Here is a 26443-nt window from a genome sequence, read left to right as displayed (position 1 = left end):
CAGATTGCTGAACAGCAACACACAACACAGCTGGGTGAAAATTCCTGTGTCCTGAAATTCCTGGAAAACTGTGATGCACAGCAAGCATTCGGAGAACGGACATAGCACCCACCCCCAGCCCTGGAGAGTCAGAGATAGGAGGAAGGCAGCAAGCAGGCAAGTAGAACTGAGCTTCAATTTCCTTAAGAAATGATTCTGCTTCTTTTCTAAACACCCCACCCTTGGCCGAGGTAGAGAAACCACAAATGAATTAAGTGCCATCATCTACCTCACTGGCTGCCAAGCCAGGGGCTTCTGAAGCCCCTGTTGTGAGGGATCTTGCTCTTTCAGTTTACAGGGACCATAGTGAGAGGATCCCTTCCCCAATCCCAGGAGAAGGTGTGCGGCTTTGAAACGAGTGCCAGTGCTGGTGTCTTCTAGAGTTTAATGTCCAACTCCAAAAAAAAATGTAGACAAGGCATTTCATGTTTAACTCACAAGATCTCAAGTGCAAAGCACAAATAAGAAAGCCAGCTGGCTGATCTTGGGCAAGTCACTTCTTTTTCTTTGGATTTGTTTCTTTCAGATCTTTGAGTCCTTGATTCCCATGGGATGCTAATGTTCTAGGAGCCAGAAACTCCATCATGAGCAGAACACCCAAAATCCTCAGTTTCATCATCTCTATATGAGACTTCACTTTCTGTTTGCAGAAATTTTCTCAAATGAACAGACCACACTAGACTGAAGGTAGAAGAAAGTCCAATGTAAGTAGCTTTTGAAACTAAACTATGCAATCTTTTGATGCTGTTCTATTGCATTCAAAGTGGTACCCCAACTTCAACCAGATCATTTATTGACCGTAATTTTAAGGTAGTTTCCTATATTCCTAGTTTCCTTCTACCTCTCTGATCATCTGTTTTCTCTTTTTTTAAAGATTTTTATTTATTTATTTATTTATTTATTTATTTATTTATTTATGAATGAGAGACACAGAGAGAGGCAGAGACATAGGCGGAGGGAGGAGAAGTAGGTTCCACGCAGGAGCCCGATGCGGAGATGCGGAACTCGATTCTGGAACTCCAGGATCACGTCCTGAGCCAAAGACAGACGCTCAAACACTGAGCCACCCAGGCATCCCTAATCATCTATTTTCATCAAGCTCATAGACATTTTTTTCTCTACTTTCTAAATGTTAAGGTTCTCAAAAATGCTACACCTTCTTCAGCTCTCAGTTATACTCTTTGCCTAGACAACCTCATCCATGACCAAGCTTTCTGTCATCCCCTACAACAATCCTATTGTCTATGCCAAACCCCATTCTCCCCCCAGCACTACCATTGCCTCCACATGTCTCTGCACATCTCCTTGCAAGTAGCTTACAGAGTCAAAACAGAAGGTGTGGTGTGGACAAACCAAAATTGATGATTACCCCTCTCTTGCCTTCACTCCAGATCTGTTCCTCCCTGACTTTCCTGGCCTAATTATACTTGCAACTAGAAGAGCAGGTCACTGAAGTTCCTCCTTCCTCTTCTCAAGAATAATTGATACTAATTAGTAATAATGGGTAATATTCACTGAACTCTTACTATGTGCCAAGCATTGTTCTAAGCATTCTATGTGTGTTATCTCATTTAAACCTTATAGCAATCCTAAATAGTGGGCACTATTATTACACCCATTTCATAGATGGTGAAATTAAAACACAGAGAAGTTGTCCTTTTTCCAAGTTTACAAAGCTAGTATGTAGCAGGGCCAGGCAGTCTGAGTCCAACACCATTCAAAGCCACTGTCTTGCAAATTATTAAATTCCTCTTCTTAGCATCTCTGCAGTTGATCCTTCTTCCATCACTACTCCTCCAGTACAGACTCTGTCAAAAAAAAACCCCACACAACAGCCTCCACCTGGCCTCTCTGCTTTAAACCTTCCAATCACCAACCAATCCATTATGCAAACTGCCCTTAGAGCCATATTTCTAAAATTCAAATCTATTACTACTTAACTGAAATACTTCCAATAGCCCTCAACTTCAAGAAAAAATAATATCCCACATCCTCACAAAGCACTGAGACCCACTCTGCCTAACTCCTCTTACTATTTTCCCATTGGCCTCAATCCTTCAATCCAGCCACATTAACTACTGCAGACTACTGATTCACAAGGCTGCCCTGAAATGTCCTTTTTCCCCAGTCTACCAAATAAATCTCCTAAGTCCAATTGTGAAACGTCCTCCCACCCTCCAAGCAAGGTAGGACACTCCCTTTTGAGCTACTCTCCTACCATTCTACTTGGTACTTCAGCAACTCTAAGGTATGCTGTACTTGTTGGTTTGACAGGTTTCCCAACTAGACCACAAACTCCACATGGGCAGGGACCTCACCTACCCAGTATGTAACAGATACTCCCTCTGTGGATGTCAGAATATACTTATTGCAGTAAACAGATGATCTAATCCAAGAAATAGATGATGATTATACATCAAGAACTCCTTTGCAAACACTTGAAGATAATCTCAAAGAATTTGTTCTCTTCAATAATCCAAAATTGCCTCAGAAAATGCTGTGATTTTATAGTGAAAGGAGCTCTGAGATACTATTAGTAATTCCAAATAGTGAGGCCTCTGAAGGAGGGAGGTATGACCAGAGTATGTTCAAAATACATGGCCCTGGGATGCCTGGGTGGCTCATTGGTTGAGCATCTACCTTCAGCACAGGTTGTGATCCTGGAGTCCGGGTATCAAGTCCCACATCAGGCTTCCCTCAAGGAGCCTGCTTCTCCCTCTGCTTCTGCCTCTGCCTCTCTCTGTGTCTCTCACGAAAAAATAAATAAAATCTTAAAAAAAAAAAAAAAAGGATACATGGCCCTTCAAACCTCCTGGCCAGGTCAACCAAGACCATTACACACAGAGAGAAGAGCCTGATACACATGCCACCAGCACTTGAAAGCTGCAAGCCCCCAGGGTGAGGAATTCTAACAAGAGGCCGAGAGTAACTATAATCAACTAAAGAGAGATCAACATAAACTTGAGTATTGATCAGTGGCCTCCAAATCTTTATGAACAAACTCCCTATTAGGAAAAATAATTTGAGACACCTGGGCGGCTCAGCGGTTGAGCACCTGCCTTCATTCAGCCCAGGGCGTGATCCTGGAGTCCCTGGATCGAGTCCCACATTGGGCTCCCTGCATGGAGCCTGCTTCTCCCTCTGTGTCTCTGCCTCTCTCTGTGTGTCTCTCGTGAATAAATAAAATCTTTTTTAAAAATAGAAAAAATAATTTTAGTATGTTCTTGCAAAAGATGTATTTTTTTACAAATAATTTGCATATAAGTTAACTGTACATTTCATTACCTCTTTCCCATATCCCCAAAGAATGGTCTTGCATATGCCCCATTTTAAGGCCAGTGATCTTTAAGGCCAGAGAATAATCTTTCCATCCCCGTCCCCTGAAGGGCAGAGGATAAACATGATCAAACATAAGGGTGGTCCTAAATGCTGAGACCCCCCAGAACCATGGCGTCCTTGGCTTGAAAGTGCATATGTACATGCCAGCACACACTGACAGGTATCACTCCAGCACCTACTGCACCCCCTCCAGGGTTGGGGGAAGTATGGTCCAACAGCTCTAAGATATGGATTCTTTCTCTGTAGCTCTCATCTCTCAAACCGCCCACTATCTACCCCCTCCTCTTCATGGCAGCTCTTCTGATATCCGAGGACAATTATCCTGTCCCCAGTGGGCCTCATCTTCTCCAGGGAATCCACACGAGCTAATGGGGCCTCTCCGTCTCCAGTGACAATCACATGTCTGCTTTGAACAGCCACTGCACAAGTATTTACATGGTCCCAGCCTGGCTGCTTCCTGTAATTGTTACTGGAAACCATTGGTTTGTAAACAAACAAAAAAGTCTTTCCAATCTGTCTTCAACTAGATCAAACCAGGTGGAATGAGTATGTGCTTGACATAGATTCAATGAAAACTGCCCCACAGTAGACATGCCACTTTTTCCATTAAAAAAGAGGTGTTTCTGGGCAGCCCGGGTGGCTCTGCGGTTTAGCGCTGCCTTCAGCCCAGGGTGTGGCCCTGGAGACCGGGGATCGAGTCCCATGTCGGGCTCCCTGCATAGAGCCTGCTTCTCCCTTTGCCTGTGTCTCTGTCTCTCATGAGTAAATAAATAAAATCTTTGAAAAAAAAAAAAGAGAGGTGTTTCTAGTAGTGGCCCATGCCACTGAGGTCCAAGTCATATCTGACACACTGGTTAAATTATTAAATAGGTATTACTAAACTCACATTCCTGGGAATCTGCATCCATCCATCATGTGTGTTCATGAGCACATGAACACGGATACATATGTATGTATACAAAACATGAAATCACATGCACACACACATTTATTATTGCAACATTTATTGAGCACCTGTTTGTCACATACCAGAGACCTGCAGTTTAGCACACAAGCTTGTATGTGCAGTAATTAACAAAGGGAAACAGAGCATTCTCTTAGTTTCATGTCTTGGAGTTCTCAAAGAGAGTACCTCCTTACACACACTCCTGCAACAAGAATCAGGAAACTCAGTTGAGTTATTGCAACTTGCATTAAGGATGTGAAAGCCAAAGGGAGCCAAAAGACACATTAAAACATAGCCACTGGTTATATATTCTACATGGAGGAAAAACAGCCCCAATCTGCATTAACACAAGGCTGAACACTCACATTAGGAGGAGCAAACAGCAAAGTTGAGCAAACTAAAACTCAACCATCTGCCCACATGGTAACTCTCAAATGACTATGTGAGATGGTCGTGCCCACTCCCCAGCACATGTGTGTGGTCCATGAAGCCTGGGTAGGCAATAAGACCATGGAGTAGAAGCCTGTGACTCTGGGTACATTTTAAGCTTAGATTCAAAATGATGTCTGTGGGCTTTGCCCTTAAAAGTAAACTATTTTAGGGATGTCTGGGTGGCTCAGCAGTTGAGCATCTACCCTTGGCTCAGGGCGTGATCCCAGGGTACTGAGATCGAGTCCTGCATCGGGCTCTCTGCGAGGAGCCTGCTTCTCCCTCTGCCTGTGTCTCTGCCTCTGTGTGTGTGTGTGTGTGTGTGTGTCTCATGAATAAATAAATAAAATCTTTTTAAAAAGTAAGCTATTTTAGGGGTGCCTAGGTGGCTCAGCGTGTTAAGTGTCCAACTCTTGATTTTGTCTCAGGTCATGATCTCAGGGTTATGTGATCAAGCCCCACATCAGGCTCATGCTGGGCATGGAGCCTACTTAGGATTCTCTCTCCCTCTACCCCTCCTGCTCTCTCAAAAAAAAATTTTTTTAAGTAAACTAAAATCACAAAATTATGACATGAGTTCTCCTTTCTTTGCTGCAGCGTCAGTAAAATGACTGTCAATGAGGAGGTGGCTGAGCGCCAAGACTAGCCTCATCCCCTTTAGGGTACAGGAGGGAATTTGTTTGGCAGGCTTCCAGTCTATGCCAATGTAGGAGCAACACCCTCTAGCCCTTCCTAATCCCTCTCCCTAGGAGACTTCTGCCCAACAGGGCCAAAAACATGGGATACCCAGGGCAACCTGGCAGAAGGACAGCATTTTGGGACAGGAGCATTTGCTTCCAAGGCCAGTTTCCAGGAGCAACTACTCAATCCTGCTTTATTGCATGAACTTATCTTTCTTAAAAATCATCCTGTTAGACTTTTTAACAAAACCTTATGTCTGTTGGAGTGTCTGACCCTGGATGCCAGTGTGGGCTTGTCAAGCTAGTCCAATCCAATTCCACTTTACACCACCCCATAGCATTCTAGACTTCCCATCTTATTGTTGAGCTATTAGAGATTCCCAGGGGGTCTGGGGGAGGGAATCCCTGGAAAATCAGAAATGCTGCAAAATCTAACTGGGTATGGAGGAAGATGGGGCATCTTAGGGGGATGAAATGAGGCACAGACAATAAAGCCAGAGATGGAACTAACCTTGAATCTTTCAGAGTGCAAGCCCCCTAGGAACAAAATGACTGAAGTATGAGTCACCTACTTACCTCAGAGTCTCTTCCCACATCAATCCCTCCTACATTGTTTAAGATTAATCACAAGCAGCTAATTCTAAATAACTCAGTGGTGTGCACACCACTAGTGCCATATTAAAGAATCCCTTATGAATTTTTCTTGACACAAGAGTTAATTCTTGCAAAGCCTCATCCAAATATTTTATGACCCATCTATCCCCTTACCCACATGGCCCATTGCTAAAGTCAGACTGCTTTAATTAGAATGGGGACCAGTGAGGAAGTGGCTGGAAGCAGACTACAGCCCCCTGTAGGACGAGCTAGTTCCTTGATCCTCAGCATTGATCAGAGATACATTAGGCTACCCTGAAAAGCACTGAGCCCCCGTCCATCACTGCAATTGACTAGGGTTATTTTAGAGAGGAGGAGGAACGTCTTACACAGTGGGGAAGAGGATGAGAAATGGGTAGTTAGACCCAATGACCCTTAAAATCCCCTCCAAAGTTGTCATCCCATGATTCTTTACAATGTACCTTGGTTTCCAATGAATTACACAGGCAAAGCCATGACCAAAAGGCAATGTAAATGTCTTAGTGTCCTCCACATGGGTCAAGTGATGTGTGCCTCGTCCCTTACAGAATGTTCTTCCCCCCCATACTTACCTGGCAGGGGAGATACCATGATCACAGAATGTTCTTCCCCAGCACCAGAATCCCCCCAAATTTCAGTGTGTCTCCTTAAAGTGAGCAGAGGCTCACAGTACATCACCTCAACCTGAACCCTAGCCTTACCTTTCCTGACCTACATGCAGCAAGTATACTAGGTGATGATTATTCTTTTAGGAATCCCATGGGTGAGAGGCTTAACATCCTTTAAATCCACTCTTCCCATTCCATTAGCTGTCCAAGGCTAACCATACAAGAGACAGGAACCCTTCTGGAAAGGAAAGAAGCCCAAAGGACTGAGGAAGAAGGAAGAAACCACAAAAGCCTGGTGAGCTCCCAACTTTGCCACTCCTGTCTCTACTGTTTGGATGGCAGACACATGATTTCAACCTGGTTGGTCCCTCTTGCAAGAGGGGTATCGTTTTTATTTTATTTTTTTAAGATTTATTTATTTATTTATTTATTTATTTATTTATTTATTTATTTATGAGAGACAGAGACACAGAGAGAGGCAGAGACACAGGCAGAGGGAGAAGCAGGCTCCATGCAGGGAGCCCGACGTGGGACCCGATCCCGGGTCTCCAGGATCAAGCCCTGGGCCAAAGGCAGGTGCCAAACCACTGAGCCACCCAGGGATCCCCTCGTTTTTATTTTAAATTAAGCAACTTATGAACCAAGAAGTTTGACACTATCTCACTGCACTTTTTCTATTCTCCAGGGGCTACAGACAACACATTCCCAATATCTAGAGGAGAGGTTATGGAATTGCCTGGAACACACTGTCTGATAGAGCAAAGACACTAGCCCTAGCGTTGCTGACAACCACGAGATTACTAAGGCTTTTGTCTTTCAAGAACTTTGCACCTGTAAACAGAACCACCACAGGAGAACTAAATCAGCAGACAAGAGGCAAAAATGTCAGGAGAAGATCAGATGCATAGAGTCTCATAGAGAAGAAAAAGCTCCTCAGAGTTATATTAGGTACAAAGACACTTAAATAAGAGCCTCAGTAAAACCAAAAGGATCTTAAATGCATTTCATAGCCTACACCAGGAGTTTCACATTGTCTATAGTTCATGTCCCTGCCTTTCTTTCGTCTCTACCCTCTTTAGGCCCTTCCGTACCCTCACAGAGTATAGCATATTCCCCCCAAAAGAGCTGACACATTCACAGTTTCTAGGACCATGTGCAAAGTAAGTTTTATCATAGAGGAGAGCTCGGCCATTTGGCTAGATAACTGTGAGATCAATTTGTTTTTAAAAGCTTGCTAGTACTGGTTCCTGAGTTAAAAAAAATTTTTTTAATTGGGAAACACATTATTTAGGAACATTATAGACAGTGGTGGAGGTCTGAGAGCAGATATAAATGATGACACATTTAAAGGGGGCCCTGTATTGCTTTTAAATAGGTCACCCAAAGACATCAATTTCTGGAGAACAACAGCAGTAATGACAACCCACTGGCACTGTCAGTTCCCAAATAGATCACGGAGACAGGCCTGCAGAGCCATGCTTTGTCCCTCTCCTCTGTCAGCCACAGCCTGTCACCTGTAACACAGCCCCCCAGTGAGTCACAGCAAACCAAATATCCCAACTTCAGCTGGGAAGAGCTCAGGAGGGGGATGGGGGCACCCCCTTTTTACACATCAGCATGTGCCTCTGCATCAACAGCAAACATTTCTAAATGTCCTCTCTCTACCCACTAGACACCCTAGATGCCTCCCCCGCCTTCCCAAATGATATTCCTAGATGCCCTTCATCCTCTACACTCCCTGTCCATGGTTCTTCTTGTCCTGCTGGTTATGAAACGAAGGAAAATGTGTCTGTGATGAAGGGTCATAGGTCACCAGGGACTCACATGTACAGCCAGAGCAACATTGCTGTCAGTGGGCAACAAGTCTTAATGGAGATGGATCCACAGCGATGGGGCTGGAAGCTCATGATACTGGAGATTCCTTAAGAAAAAAATCACAAATGCAAAAGTAGGTACGGCACCTTGGAAGGGACCACGTAAGTGAGGATATGTGAAAGGTCTTGTTTTGTGGTGAATCCGTCTCTGTAATAATCTCCCCTCCCCCACACACAAAGGGAAAGAGAAGAATAAACACAGAGAAAGAGAGTTTGGTTTTGTTATCTGTGAAGACACTCAGAAGGCAGCAGCAGAGCAAGAAGGAGTCAGACAGGGTAATCCAGGAACTCCACACCTTTTACCGCCAACCCTGGGTGGGGTGCTGGGCAATTCCTGGTAACTGGGAAACCAAAGGTAAGTCTGAAGAGGTCATGCTGTCCGGCGATGCTCCATTGTGGTGTAGCTCCGTGCAGTGTGCTCCAAATGCCTCGAGACCCTTGGGTCCAATCCCGTCACTTCACTTCAAACCAGGGTCTTGAGGGTGAGAACTGACCACTCAGATACATTCATTTCATGCTCTCCCATTCTCTCATATTCTCTCTTTCTGTCTGTCTAGCAGGAGCAAGACTCCCGGGACTGGCCAAGCTGATAACCTCCTACACCGGGAGTTTGACATTTTGCTTATCACCAGCATCCAGGGAGGCAACACTCCATTTCACGATGGAGACACAGGCCATTTGTGTTAATGAAGGGAGCCTAGGAGCAGAAATAAAATGCCATGTTCAGGATCTGGGTTTTCAGGTCCTAGAGAAACCTGCCAAACAGCACCCAAGCTTGCCCTTATACAAGCTCACTGGCCCCTCACCTCGGGTGTGGGTCTCCTCATCTATTCAGTGGGATGGCAAAGCCTGCCCTACCTGCCTCATTGGATTGCTATGGGGGCCAGAACACCACAAGTTTGCAAAGAGCTCCAAATACAGTCCAAGAGGCACAACCATTATCAGTGACTCAATGCTCTTAGGCAGGGGCAAAATGGCAACAAAACTGGATTCCCCTCCTTTTATCTCTGCTATTTCTTAAATCAGGATGAAAGAAAATGGTGAAGATAGGGGTACTCACAGGAAAGCTTTAAACCTTCTGTGAAAACAAATTCACACACAGTTCATTCTCATAAGCACCAGATAAAGAGCCCAGAGTCAGGACTTGTTCTTTCCCAGAGTCTATGTAGATGACTCTATACACTTCATCTCATGTTGTGTTCTCAACAACTCCATGATGTAGGATTTCTTATCCCTGCTTTGCTGCAAGGCAGGATGGTATAGTGGTTACATGTGGGCTCTGAAGCCAGACTGCCTGGATACAAACCCCAGCTCTGCCTCTTATTAGCCATGTGACCTTGGATGAATTATTTAACTCTTGTCCCTCAGCTTCCTTGTCTACAAAATAAGAATAATAGTGTGTCGAGTGGCTAATTCCTACAAAGCAGTCAATTTAGTGCAGGTATGGAGCAAGTACTCCTTGAATGTCAGCTGATATTATTAATTATTATTATTATTGATGAGACTACTGAAGCTTCCAAAACCTTCTCCAAAGACACACAACTTGTCAATAGACAAGCCCAGATTGATGTCCAATCTTTTTCCCTTCAGAAGCCATGCACTTAACACCTATACTAAACCTTGTTCAAGTTCCAAATTTCTCTGCTCCTCATTTTCCTCATCTGTAAAACGAGGCTGGTGAATGATATCAACCACACAGGAGTGCCGTGAGGGTTAGATGAAACAATGAATATAAAGCACCTAGGTTGTCAGGAACATGGTGGCATTTAATAATAGCAATACTAACATCATTATTATTTTTATCCAAGGAAGGGTACCTGACCCTCACAGCTCTGCCCTAAAGCCTCTTACTCCATTTCCACCTCTGGGCCTTGTCACACTAGACACGCACTGCAGGGCAGTAAGGGAGAGCATGTTAGTCCTATCCTCCAAGCACAGCCCATACCCCATCACTTCTGTCCTGTGAAGGGGGCAGAGGACCCAGCTGATGGGCAGCTGCCTCAGGAACTAGAAAGCATCTTTCCAGGGCAGCCTGCAAAGGGAGATAGGGGCCATGAAGATAATTAGCCCCCAGTGCTGGGCCTGTGGTGTCTCATTACCAAATGCAAATGCAAGCTCACGTGCCACTTGAAGGCTCTTGGCAAAATGCCTATGTGACCCCAACCCTGCTGAATTTGGACGAAGCATTTACCCAGCGTCCATCCCCTTTGCAGCCTGCAGCTGGTGTGCGGACTGCAAAGGGAGAAAGAAGGCTGTTCTCACCCCACTGAAGGGGGAACAAGGAAAAAGGGTCTTATTTCTTTAAAGGAGGCAGAGATGCTACTGGGGAGGGGGGTATAAAAAAATTGCTCTTCCCTCTGCAGTTAAAAGAGGGATAATTGGTGCAAGTGGCGGGCGGCTGCTCTGTCATTTAGCATACAGCATACCCAGGAAATCTCACTTGGTAATCAGGAGAAGAGGAGGAAAAAGGAGCAATCAGACCCCTATTCAGGCTCCGTTTAGCGACAGCCCCTGCTGGCTGGCTGGGCTGGTCCCACCTAACGCCTGAATGCTGGGTGGGAATCAAGTCTCAGAAGCCGCAGTTCTCCTTTGTGCAATGTTGTAAGGACTTGCTTCTGTGCTACCGTCTCCACACCAGGGAGAAGGATTCTGCAAGGAGACAGTCTTGACTCTGATTACTCACTGCTTCCCCTGCAGCCCCCACTCCCATCCCCAGGCCACACAGGGTTGACACAGGTTAGAAGAACAAAGACGTGTTACAATTCAGGCAGGAAGTGCACAGAGGAGGAGGGGAGGGGGGTGTCTGTGTTTTTACACAAATGCCCAGAACAGAAGGATCAGCTGGGCCATGGTGAGTACCTTAACTACAGCATCCTTTGTCTTTGGCCCTTGGTAAATCCTCAGGGGCAAGTAGTCTCTTGGTATATACCATTCCATTCCAGTTCTGGCTTTGATAAATGGGGGAAGAGTCACAAAATTCTCAATAAAAAAGAAAAGTAATTGAAATTCACTTTCAGGAAGGCATACCAAGGCCACACAGTGGTGTTGAGTCATCAATCCAATCAACCTGGGTAGGGTGTCAGCTTCAGACAGCAGGAGGGATGGGAAGGGGAGGCCCTTGGATACCATTCGACAGTATACTTGTAACAAGGCTCTGGCCCCTACCACCAACGCAACGCCCACCACTATATCTCACTGTAGGATCGCAACACTGGAAAACTTGAGCTGAGACTCTAGACAGCAGCTTCTGGTCTGGGCATCTGCCCAAGGCAGCAGGAGGAGATAGCAGACAATGAACTTTGTTTTTTCCCGACTAAATAGGACCTCATGCCTCTTGACCACACAACTGGTATGTGACGTAGGTAGACCCATGTAATGAGACTTGGAAGGAGAAACCAACAGGTGATGCTTTCTCCATATCTTTCCCTGACTGACTCCATACTACATGAGCTCTTCAGTAAGACTGGTACTGAAATGCACACACCTCAGGAGAGAATCATTTCTTCATGACCATAAGATTGTTAAGAAATTCAATACATGCACATTCATAACTAAGAATGGTTTAAAAATAAACAATCAATTTTAAACATATTTCAAGGTAATAGTAAACTCTCAATGACCCATGAGGGGACAGGTCTCTTGGGGGAGCTCAGGAATCCCTCTTCATTGCCCAGTGAGCTTCCAGGCCACCCGTAATGGGACAGACTGGGCTAGACCAAAACCAGTGAATATGCTGTGCCAGAGCTGGACTATAGTCCAAAACAGATATGCATAATTTTAAAGTCATTATGAACTACTTGGCACTTCTTCTGTCCTCCAAGACCCATACTAAGAGGGTAAGATTAAATTTCAACATGAACAAGTCTGAAGTTGAGCACCAAAGCATTTTATTTATAAACATAACACCTAGAAGTAAAATTCTGGGACTTCTTCTCCATCACATGCCAGAATGTTCCATGTGACCATTAATTAGGTTGGAAGCCTTGGAATGAAGTTTTCTCAAGTAGGCTGTGTGGAGTTCAGCCTGCAGCCAGAGTGAGTAACATTTCACCACATGAAAGAAGACACTGAGTCCACAACCTCTGACTTCTTGGCCCAACTTGCTCACACAGCTATCTCTGGTGTCTTCTGGGTCTTTCCTAGAGAAGATACCCAATGGGGATCAAAACAGCCCAAAGCACATAAAGGAGATGGGCCCATCTGTGCATTCTTCCCAGGGTGCAGCATGAAGACATTTTGTAGCCATCATGGCATGGAAAGCCAGACAGGCCAAGCAAACATCAATGCCGCTGGCATGCTAGAAGCTAATGGACCACAGAGAGTGCCTCCAACAGGCCCTGACCATATCCATCTGAAGCTGCAGGAGCCCTCCCAGCTCTTCCTGCTCTTGAACTGCTAAAGCATGAAGTACAAAACGGATCTTCCATACTGGATGCAAGCCCTCATACAATCAAATGTCAAGTCCTAACCTACAAACTGGGATAATCAGATGCCTAGCCCACAGCACTAACTGCTGGGAAGAAGTACCCTGGTTTCAGGTCTATGATATGTTCAATTTAAAGGGGGCAGGGAGGGGAATGGATGCCCCATACTACCCACTTCACCATGTCATCTTCAGGAAAATGGATAAGCATTTGTTTAGGCTATTTTTACTGTTTTGTGCAGATCTACTTGACACTTAGCAGCTACTGTAATTTTTTCCCCGTAATATTTTACAGATGAGTGTCCCTCCCCCAACCCCACACACCCTGCCTACTATCTAAGAGTTAACTATGTGTGGAGAGAACAGATCTTTTCTAAAAGCCTGTGGTGTGTTTTTTTGTGATTGATTAGACACAATGACAAGTACCAGGATCAACAGGCTCCAAGTTATCAACAGTCAGTTCTGATACCTCCCTCAACAACCACCCTGACCTCAACCTTTGCACTGCTCTGTTCCAAGCCAACCAAGTGTTACTGTTACTACAGAGTTCATTTACTCTATTTATGTATCAGGAGAATAAATGAGCTGTGCTGTGTGTTTCCCTTCTTCAGATAGAGGTATCAATCCACAGCAACTAGATGATCTGAACCCTGCAGAAAGAACTATTATTGAAATATCCATGTTGTATTTAGCTATTAAAAGATTGTCTACAATCTGCTCTAAAGAAATACCACTAGAGACCTGAAACACTACACACACACACACACACACACATACACACACACACCAAGAGAGAAAAGACAAATTGTACACATACACAGTATAGAGATTCTTCCTTCAGAAAAGTGCTGATCCAGACCTGCCCAGAGGAAATGAGTTCTTTTTAAACACAAAAAATGCAATCAGGGGTAATCAGCAAGTTAACAACACACTTGCAAACACCCTAGTCCGTAGAAAGGAAGAATGTCAGCTTTCAATGCAAGTTCTGAGAACAGAACAGATCCTTTGGACGAATGAGAAAACAAGTGATCATGTCAGCGTCTTCAGGCAGAACTTTCTCCAAAGCCAAGAAGCTTTGGAACAGCAGTCAGCTCCAGAAGGCACCTGCTTATAAGAAGTGCTTCAATAACCACATTCCCAAAGTGGCTTTGTGGGTTGGGGTTGCCTCGGCTCCTCTTCCCCATCCGCTTTTCCAATAGGTTCCATGGGGAAAAAAGAAGCCAAAAAAAGATGGCATGCATGTCTTGAATCTCCTTCTCCTGCAGCCCATCCACAGGAAGGAGATGTATTGCTCAGCGCAGCCCAGCCAAATTAAGTAGCAGCAGAGACTTGGAGAGGGCTCCTGCAGGAGCCCCCATACAACCTATAAAGGGGCCCCCAACAAGACCCCTCAAAGTATCCTCGTTTCCAGCATGTATCACCTGTGAAATAAACTGTTTTGATTTGTAAAAAATTTAATAGTAGTGACTAAAGTTCATATCAATTACAACCCATTTTAGGCTGGGTGGGCTGTTGTGGGACAATTTCAGGAACACCTGCATATACCATATTTAATTACAAACTGCAAGGCAGGGGCCTCACCAGAAGGAAGAAATCCTGGGAGTCAGTGCTGAGACACTCCTCTGATCCCACCTCCCTGACCTCTCTTGCCCTATTGGTTCTTAATCTCAGCTGCATAATAGAATCAACTGGGGGAGTTTAAAGATATACAGATGCTTGAATCCCGCTCCCCAGAAAATTCTGATTGAATTGGTCCATAGGGTGGCTCAAGAGTTTTTAAACTTCCCCAAGTGATCCTAATATGTGCAGCCATGGTTGAAAACTACTGTTCTGCCCTATACCATCGCATCACCTCCATGGAGAGAAAATGAGATGGCAACACATTTCCAGAAGAATCCAGAATTTGACTCAAAAAGAATAGGAGAAAATCAAATTTCTTTACCTCTTCCTCATCCTAACCTCCCAGCACACATATTCCTATGGTCAGTTCTCACATTCTTTGTCACTTCAACATTTCCTCCTGCTCAGAGCTAGGCCTTCAATGAGTCCTGGCGTCCAGGAATCGGGATTTTAAGTATTTGTCAAAGTGGGGTCTAGACCACTTCTCTCACATCAATCCCAGTTAGAATTTGGTGAATGAAATGAGGGCAGTCTAAGCCTTTGGGCATGAGTCCCCCCTTCACTCTCCCTAGGAAGTTACAGGTGAACTTGGGAGTCTCTCCAAGGCTATGCTGAGTATTGGCAGCTCCCTCAGGGGCTTAGCTAGACAAGAGTCTCGTCAGTCTCTGTGCCTTCCTGCACCATTCTCAGTACATGGAGAGGTGAAAGGAGGACAGGAAAGAAGAACCTCATATGAAAAATCCTGCTGCTAGAATGAGGTGGTGAGTAGGCCCATCCCCAGATGCCTCATCCACCCTGAAGACACTTCCTCCAAAAACTGTGGGAGGAGGAGCAAATGGAAGGGCTGGGAAGACAGTGGGCCAAGCATGACCAACAATCCATCCACCCTCATTCTCCTTTGCATGGACATTCTTCATCCTGGGGGTTAAGATGGAAGTGATGGGGAGTTTCCTAACCATTCCAAGTGTCCAGCTCTCAAGGGATCAGGAGGTAACCAGCCATTTTGCCCATTTCTGTTGGATTTCTTGCTCTACACTGACCCTACTAAGCTGTGCTGCAGTGGAAGGGGCCAAGTTGGGGCACACATCCAGCAGTCCACTCCATCTAGCCCTTTGAGTACAGCCCAACATTTAAGTAAAGAGCCCATGACTGAGCAGCCAGGATCCTCTTCTTGCTGAGATGTAGAGGGTTTTCCATTGAAGGCAATCAAAGGATTTCTACCACCTCCTCAGGGAAAGGAACCCAATTATCTAATATGTAACTAAAGATGTCCTTCATCAATAGCATTGGTTTCTATCAAGGATCTTGGCCCTCACACAACCCAGTGGGTGGTCTCTAGTAAGAGAGGGCTAGGGAAGAAAGTCTTACCTTCTGAGCAGAGCTTGCCACCATAGCCAGTGGTAGAACAGTCACAGGTAGGGTGGCCATCCAGGAGAAAGCAGATCCCACCATTTTCACAGGGACGCTCGCCACAGGGTTCCTCGGCGTCCAACTGGACACCCTGGCTCCCCAGAAGCCGAGGCTCTGAGTTGCCATACTTGAGATCCAGGATTAATCCTCTGAAGCCCGGCATGGCCTGTACTCCATCAAGGGTCAGGGCAGAAGGTCGTATGTCCGAGGGGATTCCTCCAAGGAACAAGTCACTGACCACATCCATGTAGGGCCGCTGGGGCTGTAGCTCGGCCGCCTGGCCCTCGCCATCAAGCACCAGCACCGTGCGCAGGTGGTCGCGGCTCACCATGACAAAGTGCCAGCTGCTGTCATTCACCTGCTTGTTGGACAGCACAGAGGTCTCTGCACAGTCCATGCTGAAGCGGAGCTGCACGCGGCCATCCACCAGGGAAAGGCAGAGGAAGTCACAGACGCCACCATCATCCAGGTAAAGGAGCAGCCCCGTGGAGACGTTGGTCTTGAACTGGAAGCTCAGGTCGCTGCGTGTGCTGGCATCCCAGCGGAGGTAGCGGGCCCACTGGTTGGGGAGGCCCATGAGCTCGAGGCCCAGGCAGAGGCCCAGCAGCGACCCCAGCAGGACGCTCACCTTCAGGGTGAAGAAAACCGATTGCACGGGAAAGCTCATCGTGGCTGCCAGGTCTGAGCCCAGAGGAGCAGACTGGCAGGGAACGGCCCTCAGGGGACGATCCCCCTTGGCAGCGGAAGGGAGAGAAGAGGAGACAGGCCAGGGGACAGAGAGCACAAGAGACGAGATGAAGGAGGCACACACACAAATATCCAGAGGGTGAGGAAGAAGGAAAGTGAACAAGACGGCCCCAGACGGGCGCACAAGCAAGAAATTCAATAAAAAGGCAGAGGGAAAAGGCAGGGCACCAGAAGGGGAGGGGGGGAGTCAGGTGGGAGAGTGGGGGACTAGTGTCAGGAGCAGTGTCTTTCTCCAAGAAAAGATCTCAGCTATCCATGTGGATCCGGAGGCCTTGATTCGAGGAGGAGGTGAAGGTACACGGCGGGTGGAAGCCTTCAGCAATGTGCTCCTCCCGGTGGACCCCCACACACCCCAGCCAAGGAGGCCGGGGAGAGGGCTGGGGTGGGGGTGCCGTGATGGAGGAGGCGTCAGCAGTGAGGTGAGGCAGGTGAAACGCAGAAACAGGCCAAAGACCAGCCCTGAGGTTTTACCGCCTAGCAGTGGGGGGCTGCAGGGAGCAGGGCAGCCCAAGGCTGAGTGCTCAGGCACAGCAGGGCCCAGGGCAGAGCCGAAGCAGCTTCAGGCTTCATGGTGCGGGCCAGAGGCAGTCCTGCCCATAACCTGCCTCCCAGGACTCCAGAAAAGGACCTGCAGAGAGAAAGGGGGTAGGCAGAAAGAAGAGAAAGATTAGGGCAGGGGCATGAAAATATTGCACCTTATTTCACAAATATTGATAGATTGCTGACTACAAGCCAGGCTATTCGAATGATTCCCACAATGCCTAGTGCAGGAAGAGAGGGAGAAATAGGAGAGGGGGAAAAAGTTAAAAAGGAAAAAAATAAACAGGAGAGAGGGCTCAGGTTCTTCCAGAGCCGTGGCAGGACCCTGAGCTCAGTGCCTAATGACTAATGATGCACAAGGTTTTTCCATATGCAAAAATAGTATAAAACTCCCAAAGCCATATCAGCACATTTTTACAATATCATATCACAGGGTCACATAGCTAAAATTTATTTTTAAGTGCTAATATTTTATACACTCAAATGCACACACATAATTTTAACTATTTAATAAAAGGCATGAAATGACGCAGATTTCTTTTTAGATTTTTTTCTTTTTCAATTTGACAAACCAATGCCTGGGTGTAGGCAGCCTAAGACAGATTCCCACCTTTAAGTTTTTGAAAGAAATATTTATAAAAATCAGCAGAAATAAATTAGAAAGTGAGTAATGAAGAAAATAACTGATCTCTTAATACATGTTGGTGAAAAGTTCTCATAGGAAAAAAAATGTGTTTTGGGACTTAAAGAAAAGCTGTGCTTGAATCCTCGTTCTTTTATGTGGAACTTTGAGCCAATTTCTTAAGCTATTTGAACTTTTATTCCTTCCTTGATAAAGCAGAAGAAAATAGTTTCCTTTTAAGATTGGAGAGAGGATACAATGAAGTCATGTATGAAAAGACCCTAGCATGAGGCCACATACATAGTAGGGACCAATAAAGACTACATTCTTTACTTTCTTATTTCTAGATTGAAAGGGATGGGTAAAAGAGTCATTGATGTGTATCTGTATATGTGTGGATGTCTGTGGAGAAGGGATAGGATTATAAAACCATAAGTACTTTTTAAAACCATAAGTACTTTTTAAAAACTACAGAATGAACAAGAAATGAGCACAAACTAGAACATCTTACATATATTTTATACTGGTTGGAAATGCACCAACACCTAGTCGAGTGGGTCATCTAGATGTTGAAGGCAGACTCTGATCCACTGAGCCAAACGGAGACTTCTTGGTTCACATAAGAGCAATGAGTATGATTTCTGAAAGCTGTGCAATTGCTGCTTATTAATTGACACATTTGATAATTCATCATAGTCTCTATTAGACCATTACTGACCACCATTTTTATGATGACTGCATTAGCTAAGCTAGTTATTACCCCAGCTTTGAAGAAGAAAATGTTCCTTAACCAGGAACAATCATCTATTCCCACTGAACACACAAACCAAATCAACAAGAGGTTGATTAAATCCAGTGCAAGAAAAGCCTTTATTCTATAAAAGGTTTTATCCAAGTAGTGTTTCCCAAGTGTGGCATGGGTACCTCCTGTAGCACAAAAGATGCTTAATTGGAACACAGACACAGCAGTGTGGAAGTGCCAAATCATATGGGCTTTGTCAGAACCAACTCTTAAAACTTCAGACATTTTTGAGCTGGTTAAGGTCACTTTGGTAGCATGAAGTCAACTATGCTAGGAGTATTTACACCATGGAAATAGTCAAATACCACAAATCTGAGTCTTTGAGAAAGTGAGATTTAAGGAAAGCCTTGAAAGAGAGTGAAGGAATTAGCCATGGGAAGAACGTTCCAGAAGTAACAGCACAAAGCTTTAAGAGTGGAGCAGGCTGGTATGTGTGGAGAACAGCAAGTAGGCTGGTGCTGTTAGAGTAAAGAGTGGAAGACATGAAGCCAGAGGTAGATTCTCAGGTCAGGACCCAGTCTCTGTGAATATGACCATTGTATGAGGTGAGGTATGCCAACCAAGGCAATAGGTAATATCCTAGGGAGAGAGGAAACCCTGGTCTGAAAAGAAGCCTCCTGGTTTCAACAACTGCCACATTGACATATATCCTTTAATCAAATGGTTGAAAAAGGCCACTTTCAGGGAATGTGCTCAAAGGACAGCTGCTCCTCTGTCCCCCCCCCCCATCATAGGTTTGATTTAGATAAGTGGGAAGAGGCAAGAAAAGAGGGAACAAGGCAGGTGTGAGCAGAAGAAATAAGCCTCTTCTAGGGAGTACTCTAATTCTGGAGTTATTGATGAGCCAAGAATATAGAAACCACACGCCCATAATGGAGTCCAGGATGGATAAGCTCCAGAGGCTTGGGACAACTTTCTCAGTAAAGGTACCCTGGCTGCTTCACCTCTTGGGGGAGCATCCCTCTCCACTCCCTGTCCTGCCAGTTTAGACCAAGGAGTCCATTGGCTGATAGGCAAAGCCTCAGATGGCCAAAGCCAGTGAGGCCTTCTGTGAGAAGAAAAGACACAGAGATGGAGGGCCCAATATTATGGATGAGTAGGGACATGAGAAACACTTGAAACATCAAGACTGGTCTATACTATTTATCAATTTACCTCTGAGCCTCTGAAAGTCACTTATTTGTCTGTATAAATTAAATGATTTGCTCAATTCAATCTGTTTATTGAGCTCTGATTCATTCCAGACACTGTTCTATCAAAGCAGAATAAGAAATCATTCCTACCCTCAAGGGCATCAAAAAGTAGTAGGGTCAAGTGTGCTTCAGAGACACAAAGCACAGTGACAAAGAGCCTAGACTCTAGAAGCTTGATAGGAAGCTCCCTATGGGCAGGGTCTGCTTCACCATGGTGCCTGCCACAGGGCCTTGGCAATGGAGTGGGAGCTCAGGAAACATATGTAGAGAATGGAAAGTGAAAACAGAAGCTGATAAACATCCGTGTGGATCATCTGACTTCTGTTCAATGCAGTGGCCACAACACCACCCCACTTTATATGACAACAGCAATCCTGAGTCCCCATACTTCTCTGGATGCCAACCTCTGGATGATCCCAAAAGGCAAAGTAGCACATGTCTAGTGATCTGAAGAAATTCAGGAATTAAGAACTAAGAATCCCAGGAACACTCCCCTATAAGGAGGATCATGGGAACTTTTCTAGCCTGTTCTGGGGTAACGGCTCCACCCTGCCTGCTGAGTCTCTCACATCAGATTCACATTCCTTCCCTCCAGTACAGAGGTATGTCCAACACTCAGACACCAATGTCCTCCTGCCTGCATTGAGGGAGATTCAGAAAGGCTGGCTGTGGGACACCGGAGTGACTCAGCAATTGAGCAGCTATCTTGGGCTCAGGGCGTGATCCCAGAGTCCAGGGATTGAGACCCACATTGGGCTCCCTGCATGGAGCCTCCTTCTCTGCCTATGTCTCTGCTTGCCTCTCTCTCTCTCCTTCTCACTCTCTCTGTCTCTCATGAATAAATAAATAAAATCTTAAAAAAAAAAAGAGGGGGGGGGAATCCCTGGGTGGCGCAGCAGTTTAGCGCCTGCCTTTGGCCCAGGGCACGATCCTGGAGACCCGGGATCGAATCCCACGTCAGGCTCCCGGTGTATGGAGCCTGCTTCTCCCTCTGCCTATGTCTCTGCCTCTCTCTCTCTTTCTCTCTCTGTGTGACTATCATAAATAAATTTTAAAAAATTAAAAAAAAAAAGGCTGGCTGAGGAAAACCAAGTTTTCTTTGCCACAGGTGCCAGGCAAAATCTGATTTCAGGACTGGTAATATCAGAATTGGGTTTATCTAGACTCGACACCCTATGTCCTGCCCTTCCATTGTGTTCTTTGATTGTGGACATTCTCATAGCCTCTGAGAAACTTCGAATATGGCCAAAAGCTAAAGATGACCTTACATTAAGTAGTACAGGTCTCAAGCCAACCGCCCTGATGTTTATTCTAGCCTTCTCTAGCCTTCTAGCAGAGCTACACAAGGCTCAAGACATGGGAAAATGGGAGCAGGGACCCCTCTCCATCCAGTCAGCCAGCTTCAACCATGTCTTGAGTCTTAGGATGGCCCTGGTAGCTATAGGTACAGGTGGTTTGCCCCAGGACCTGCACGGAGGGCCTGGGCTGGTGTAGAAGGGCAAATGCTCATCCGTTATGTGGGAATCTAGCAGGAAAGTGAGTGACATTATCTAATTGCCAGGTAGTTTATATAATTATCAAATGGCACACTTTTTACATGGGGTCAACATCTTTGCAAATGTCTCACAATCGGCTGCTTGGGAGGCAGGCTGGCCCCTCTCACAACTCTGACACGCCGGCTATTTGCCATTGGCCTCGCTTGGAAGAGCTGGCTGCCATTTTCTCTTCCCACTTGCTCTCTCCAGTTCCTCTATTCTCTTGAGACAGACCCAGGAGAAAGTGGGGCCTGTGTCTAGAACCAGGATGGGTGTGTGAAGACATGATGATGACTTTCCTCATGCCTAGCACTTGGTGGTATGCCACAGTCCCAGATTGGGCTTGGCATTTTTCCCTTGAGAATTCTCATCAGCTTCCTTCTTACTCCCTTCATGAGAACCATAAAATCCATATAATGGCTTACTATTGGTTTTACTCACCTCCTCTCTTTACCACATCCCTCACTCCACTTTGAAACTAAAATACTTTTCACCATCAATCTCCATCCTGGTCTTTCAGGCAGAGTTTATGCCAATCCCAGATCCTGCAACCCAATTTAGCCAATTAGGACATTGCAATCTCCTGCCATAGTGATTAGTTTAGGGATCAGCCTGCCACCCAAACAGAGTGGAGACTTTTACTGGAATTGAGACTTGAGACTTTTACTGGAATTATTGAGAAAAAGGTCCTCTCTTCTCACCATGCTATCAAACTATTAGAAAGAAGCCCAGAGTTGGTGATAGAAACCAAGATGACCTTATCTAAAAATAAAGACAGCAAAGGAAAAAGCAGAGTCAAGAGAGGAAAAAGACAGATTTCTAGTGATGTTTTAGCACCTAGTTGCAGACAAGCCTAAAGCCCATGTCCAGTCGATCCTGGGATTTCCATTATATGAGCCACTTTTTTTTTCTTTAGCTAGTTTAAATTGGGTTACTGAACCTTCAAAAACACTGTCATTGACATATTGAGAGAAGCTTTCATTTCATATAAATGAAATGAAATATACCTGTCAGGACTCTCTGCAACCTGAGACACATATTGGATGTCTCATCCCAACCACCAATGCTCCACATTCCCATTTGTCCATGTCCTTGGGTGAAGGCATGCCCTAGGATAGGATATGGGCATGCCCTACTCCTAGGTGCTTTGAAGGGGGATACAGGCTTGCTCTTGTACAACAGCCTCAGAGATCCACTAAGTCAACTAAACTGTGCCCCTCCTGACACTACACAATTAGGGCAGCCTCACATGCTTAGGCCTCTCTACCTTAATGCAACAGTACATACTCAAATACTCTACAGCATGCCTGTAGAGGGAGGTGAAGGCATGAATTCTCTCCAAAGCATGAAAGCTGTTCAGGGTAACAATGTACAGCATAGGACTTGACATCAGGCAGAGCTGGACTTAAACCCAGACTCATTATTACAGCTACTTAGCTCAGGGCAACTTTCTGACCCTCTATTTATTCATCAAAAAAAAAAAGGAATGATAATATCTATCACATTGGGTAGTTTTGAATTATATTAAATTGTAAAAAATATAGAGGTACAACTGCTTCTAGAAAATTGTGTGGTAGTAGCTACTAAAGCTGAATATTTCTACCCCTTGACCCCATGACTCCCTTCCTAGGTATACACCAACAAGAGGTGCTTACATATGTCCAACCAAAGATATGCAAGACAATGTTTATAACAATGCTATTCATAATAGCCAAAACATAGAAAATAACCAAATGTCCATCTGCACTAGAATGGATAAATCAATTGCAGTCTATTCATACAAAATGGTGAAGTGCCAAGAGAATGACTCGTCTTCATCTCCAGATAGCAATATGGCTGAATCTCACAGAAGAGCACATATTGAATGTGTTCCATTTATATAAGGTACAAAAAGAGGTAAAATTACTCTCTACTGTTAAGTACCAGAACAGTGGTCACCCTTGGGCCAGTTGCTGACTAAAAGAAGGCAAAGGGGTAAAGGAGTTCCATTTCTGGATCTGGGTGATGTTACATATTGGTCTCAGTTTGTGAAAATGCAGAGGTTGAGCGAGATGTATCTACTTTTCTGTACATATGTTATTCTTAAAGTCAAAGACAATCCCTTTTCTGGAAAATGTAAGCAAACATCCACCAGGTCTTCCAAAGGGAACTTACTGTCCTTCTGTCCTCCCAGTCCATACTGTACCTCAGCTCTCTCTTTCACAATTTATTCATACCCAAGAATACCACCCCTCCTTCTATTTTCTCTTCTTCCCCTGAAATCTACTGAACTGAGTTGAGTCTTAAAGGTACCATGGCCACCAATCTTACCCTACCCTCCGTTTGCTGGCCCTACCCCTCCTCAAAAGGGAAGGGATATAAGGAAGGCCTCCAAAGACCTCAACTCCAGTCTATCAAATGGGCATATAGAGAAGTGTGTTTGAAGCTATTGCTGAAAAAAGAACAGCGATGGGGAGAGAATTATTTTAAAGCCTTAAACTATAATACCTTTTTTTAAAACTCAATTTTCCATAAAAACTAAGAAGTAGTCATGTCAGGCTAACCTAAATTCCTTTTCTGTCAAAAATACTAATCTATTATAGTAGAGACACACAGGAGTTATAATACACATGGACTTCAGCCAATCTTTTTGAAAAGTTTCTCACATGAAGAATATAAGGAGGACAGAACCAACAAGATAAGTCACTGACTATACAACAGCATTCAAACAGGGTGAGCAGCTTCTAGTGTGAGGTCAAGCCTTGCCCCATTCCTCATATTCATTAAGAGCTTGGGTGGAACTGGTCATGTTTGTAGGTGACTTGACACTGATAGTCAGTGAGCATTCCAGATGATGCTGAGGGGTCTCAAGAGATCATGTGGGCTTAACAGCTTGTAAGATCATCATGTAGGCTTAAAGAGTTTATAGGACGAACTTTGATGGAGATAAATGAAGAGCTATACAGCTTGATCCTCCAAAATAAACCATCCATAAGCATGGAAGGTACACTTTGTAACAGTATAATAAACTAGAACTGAAGAATCAAATAGACAAGATGAGGCAAGAAAGAATGCATGTGTTCTATGATTGCCAGATAATAAATGAAATTTTAGATTACATTAATTAAAAAATAACTTACAGGAAAAGGGAGATGATCATTTGTGTCAATTCAATCATTAGATTTTTGTTCTGAGTCCCACTCTTTGAGAGAGGTTTAGGTAAGCTAATAGGTAGTAAATTGAAAGGAAATCTTCTTATTAACTTTTTTTAGCCATACAGCACCCACGGTATAGTGAGAGATTTAAAAAAAGAATCTCAAACTCTGAAAGGCACTTATATGCTAGTAGAAAGGAAAGACATGAGCCTAAATAATATAAGAAGGTAGATCAAAGCTGAGGGGTAGGGGATCCCTGGGTGGCTCAGAGGTTAAGCATCTGCCTTCAGCCCAGGGTGTGATCCTTGGAGTCCCAGGATCGAGTCCCGCATCAGGCTCCCTGCATGGAGCCTGCCTGTGTCTCTGTCTCTCATGAATAAATAAATAAAATCTTTAAAAAAAAAAAAAAAAAGCTGAGGGGCAGACTCTATTGAGTGTGGGCTCAAAATGGCCATGGTCCATCTCTAGGGTCCAAATAAATACTGGTGGTAGGGTAAATGCCCCTTTCACAGAAGTAAAAGCATGGGCTCTAGAGCCAGACTTCCTATGCTCAAATCCTAGATTCACTATTTGCTGCCTGTGTGACCCTGAGCAAATCACTTGCACTCTGAGTGCCTCAGTTGCTTCATCTATAAAATGTTGATGATGATAAATTAATAAATGAGTTGCCATAGTAAGGTACCTACTACAAGGTAAAGCCCTTAGAACAGTGCTCAACATGGATAAGTACCAAGTAAATGTTAGCCACCACCACTGCTGTTGCTGTGGTCCTTGATGTTCATACTTTATCCCAGCAGCATGGCTGATGGTGGTACCTCTCACCTGGTCTGCTCAGAGAGAGTAAGCTAGGTAGATGGACACCTTTTAAAATTCATCTTAACGACAGAGACAATGTTAAGACCCATATCTGACTCTCCCTAAATGAGAAACCTTTGGAGGTAGCAGGGTGTTCGGGCTTTCGGAGGCAATTCAGCTGTAGCATGAGCAGTACTTGCAGGGGTCTGAAACATTCTAACATTCGAAGAGAGATCCCACAGGTTCTCTATGGCCTCAAAGATAAGATTTTGCCTAGTGAATAAAGTTAGGAAGGGTATGTGAATCTTTATCTTACACACAGACCACCTCAAGATGAAGTGGGTTTCCCTGTCGCTAGAGATATTCCAGAAGAGGCAGGTCTTTGGAGTTGTGTGTCCAGTACTAAATAAGTCTGTGCCTTATTTAATGCAATAAAGTCCAGCAGAACAGGAAGAAACTGGCCTGGTAAAATCAGTGAAGACTTCTCAGAGAAGGGGAACTTACATGGAAACTTGAAGCGTAAGTAGAGCATAGGCAACTGGGAAGGAGAAGTCTGGTGCAGGGGAAAGACTACTGGATTGAGGGGGTCAGAACCAGACTCTGTCTTTCCACTATTGGCCAAATGACCTCATGGAAAACTATTACCTATCCGATTTTTAGTTCTTCTCTTGCAAATTAAAGAAAACAATGAATACACCTCCCAGGATGTTGTGAACATCGGAGGAAGTAAAGGATTCTCTAAGGTTCATATCAAAAACAAATCATGGCTTTAGTCTCTCCCCTGTCTACCACCACTACTCCATTCCCAAGGGAGCCCTGAATTGTCTCATGGGCAAAACAGAACAAATTCTTGCTCACAGACCACAGGACTCAGCCTTGTAAGGTGCCAACAGCTTCTGCAGCATCCCAGGTGCAGTCAGGAACCCAAGAAACTATTATCATTCGCAATTCAGACTTCTCCCTTATCCCATCCTGTCCCAGCCCGCAGGCCTCTCCAGCCCAGCATTCTAAGCCATGGGTTGGGAAGCCATCTGGCTGTGGGGAGAGTTAATAATTTATAATGGAGATAATCAC

At 44.8% G+C, this 26443-nt stretch overlaps 1 protein-coding gene across 23 annotated transcripts in view; it reads right to left on the bottom strand.

Annotated features, from left to right (window-relative positions):
• Window positions 1-26443, bottom strand: part of NRXN3 (neurexin 3) — a 1532396-nt gene that overhangs the window by 1451795 nt on the left and 54158 nt on the right. For all 23 annotated transcript variants that reach the window (XR_005363605.1, XR_005363606.1, XM_038545444.1 and 20 more), the window contains exon 2: window positions 15960-17376. Coding sequence is in view for 21 of the 23 variants with exons in the window: in XM_038545444.1 (XP_038401372.1) it covers window positions 15960-16668 (709 nt within the window). In the remaining 2 variants the exon portion in view is untranslated. The remainder of the gene's footprint in view (window positions 1-15959; window positions 17377-26443) is intronic.

The sequence above is a fragment of the Canis lupus genome, chromosome 8 (genome assembly GCF_011100685.1).
Source record: "Canis lupus familiaris isolate Mischka breed German Shepherd chromosome 8, alternate assembly UU_Cfam_GSD_1.0, whole genome shotgun sequence".
NCBI classification, from domain to species: Eukaryota; Metazoa; Chordata; class Mammalia; order Carnivora; family Canidae; genus Canis; species Canis lupus.
Note: the sequence above shows the minus strand (reverse complement) of the source record. Positions and strands in the feature narration are given on the sequence as shown.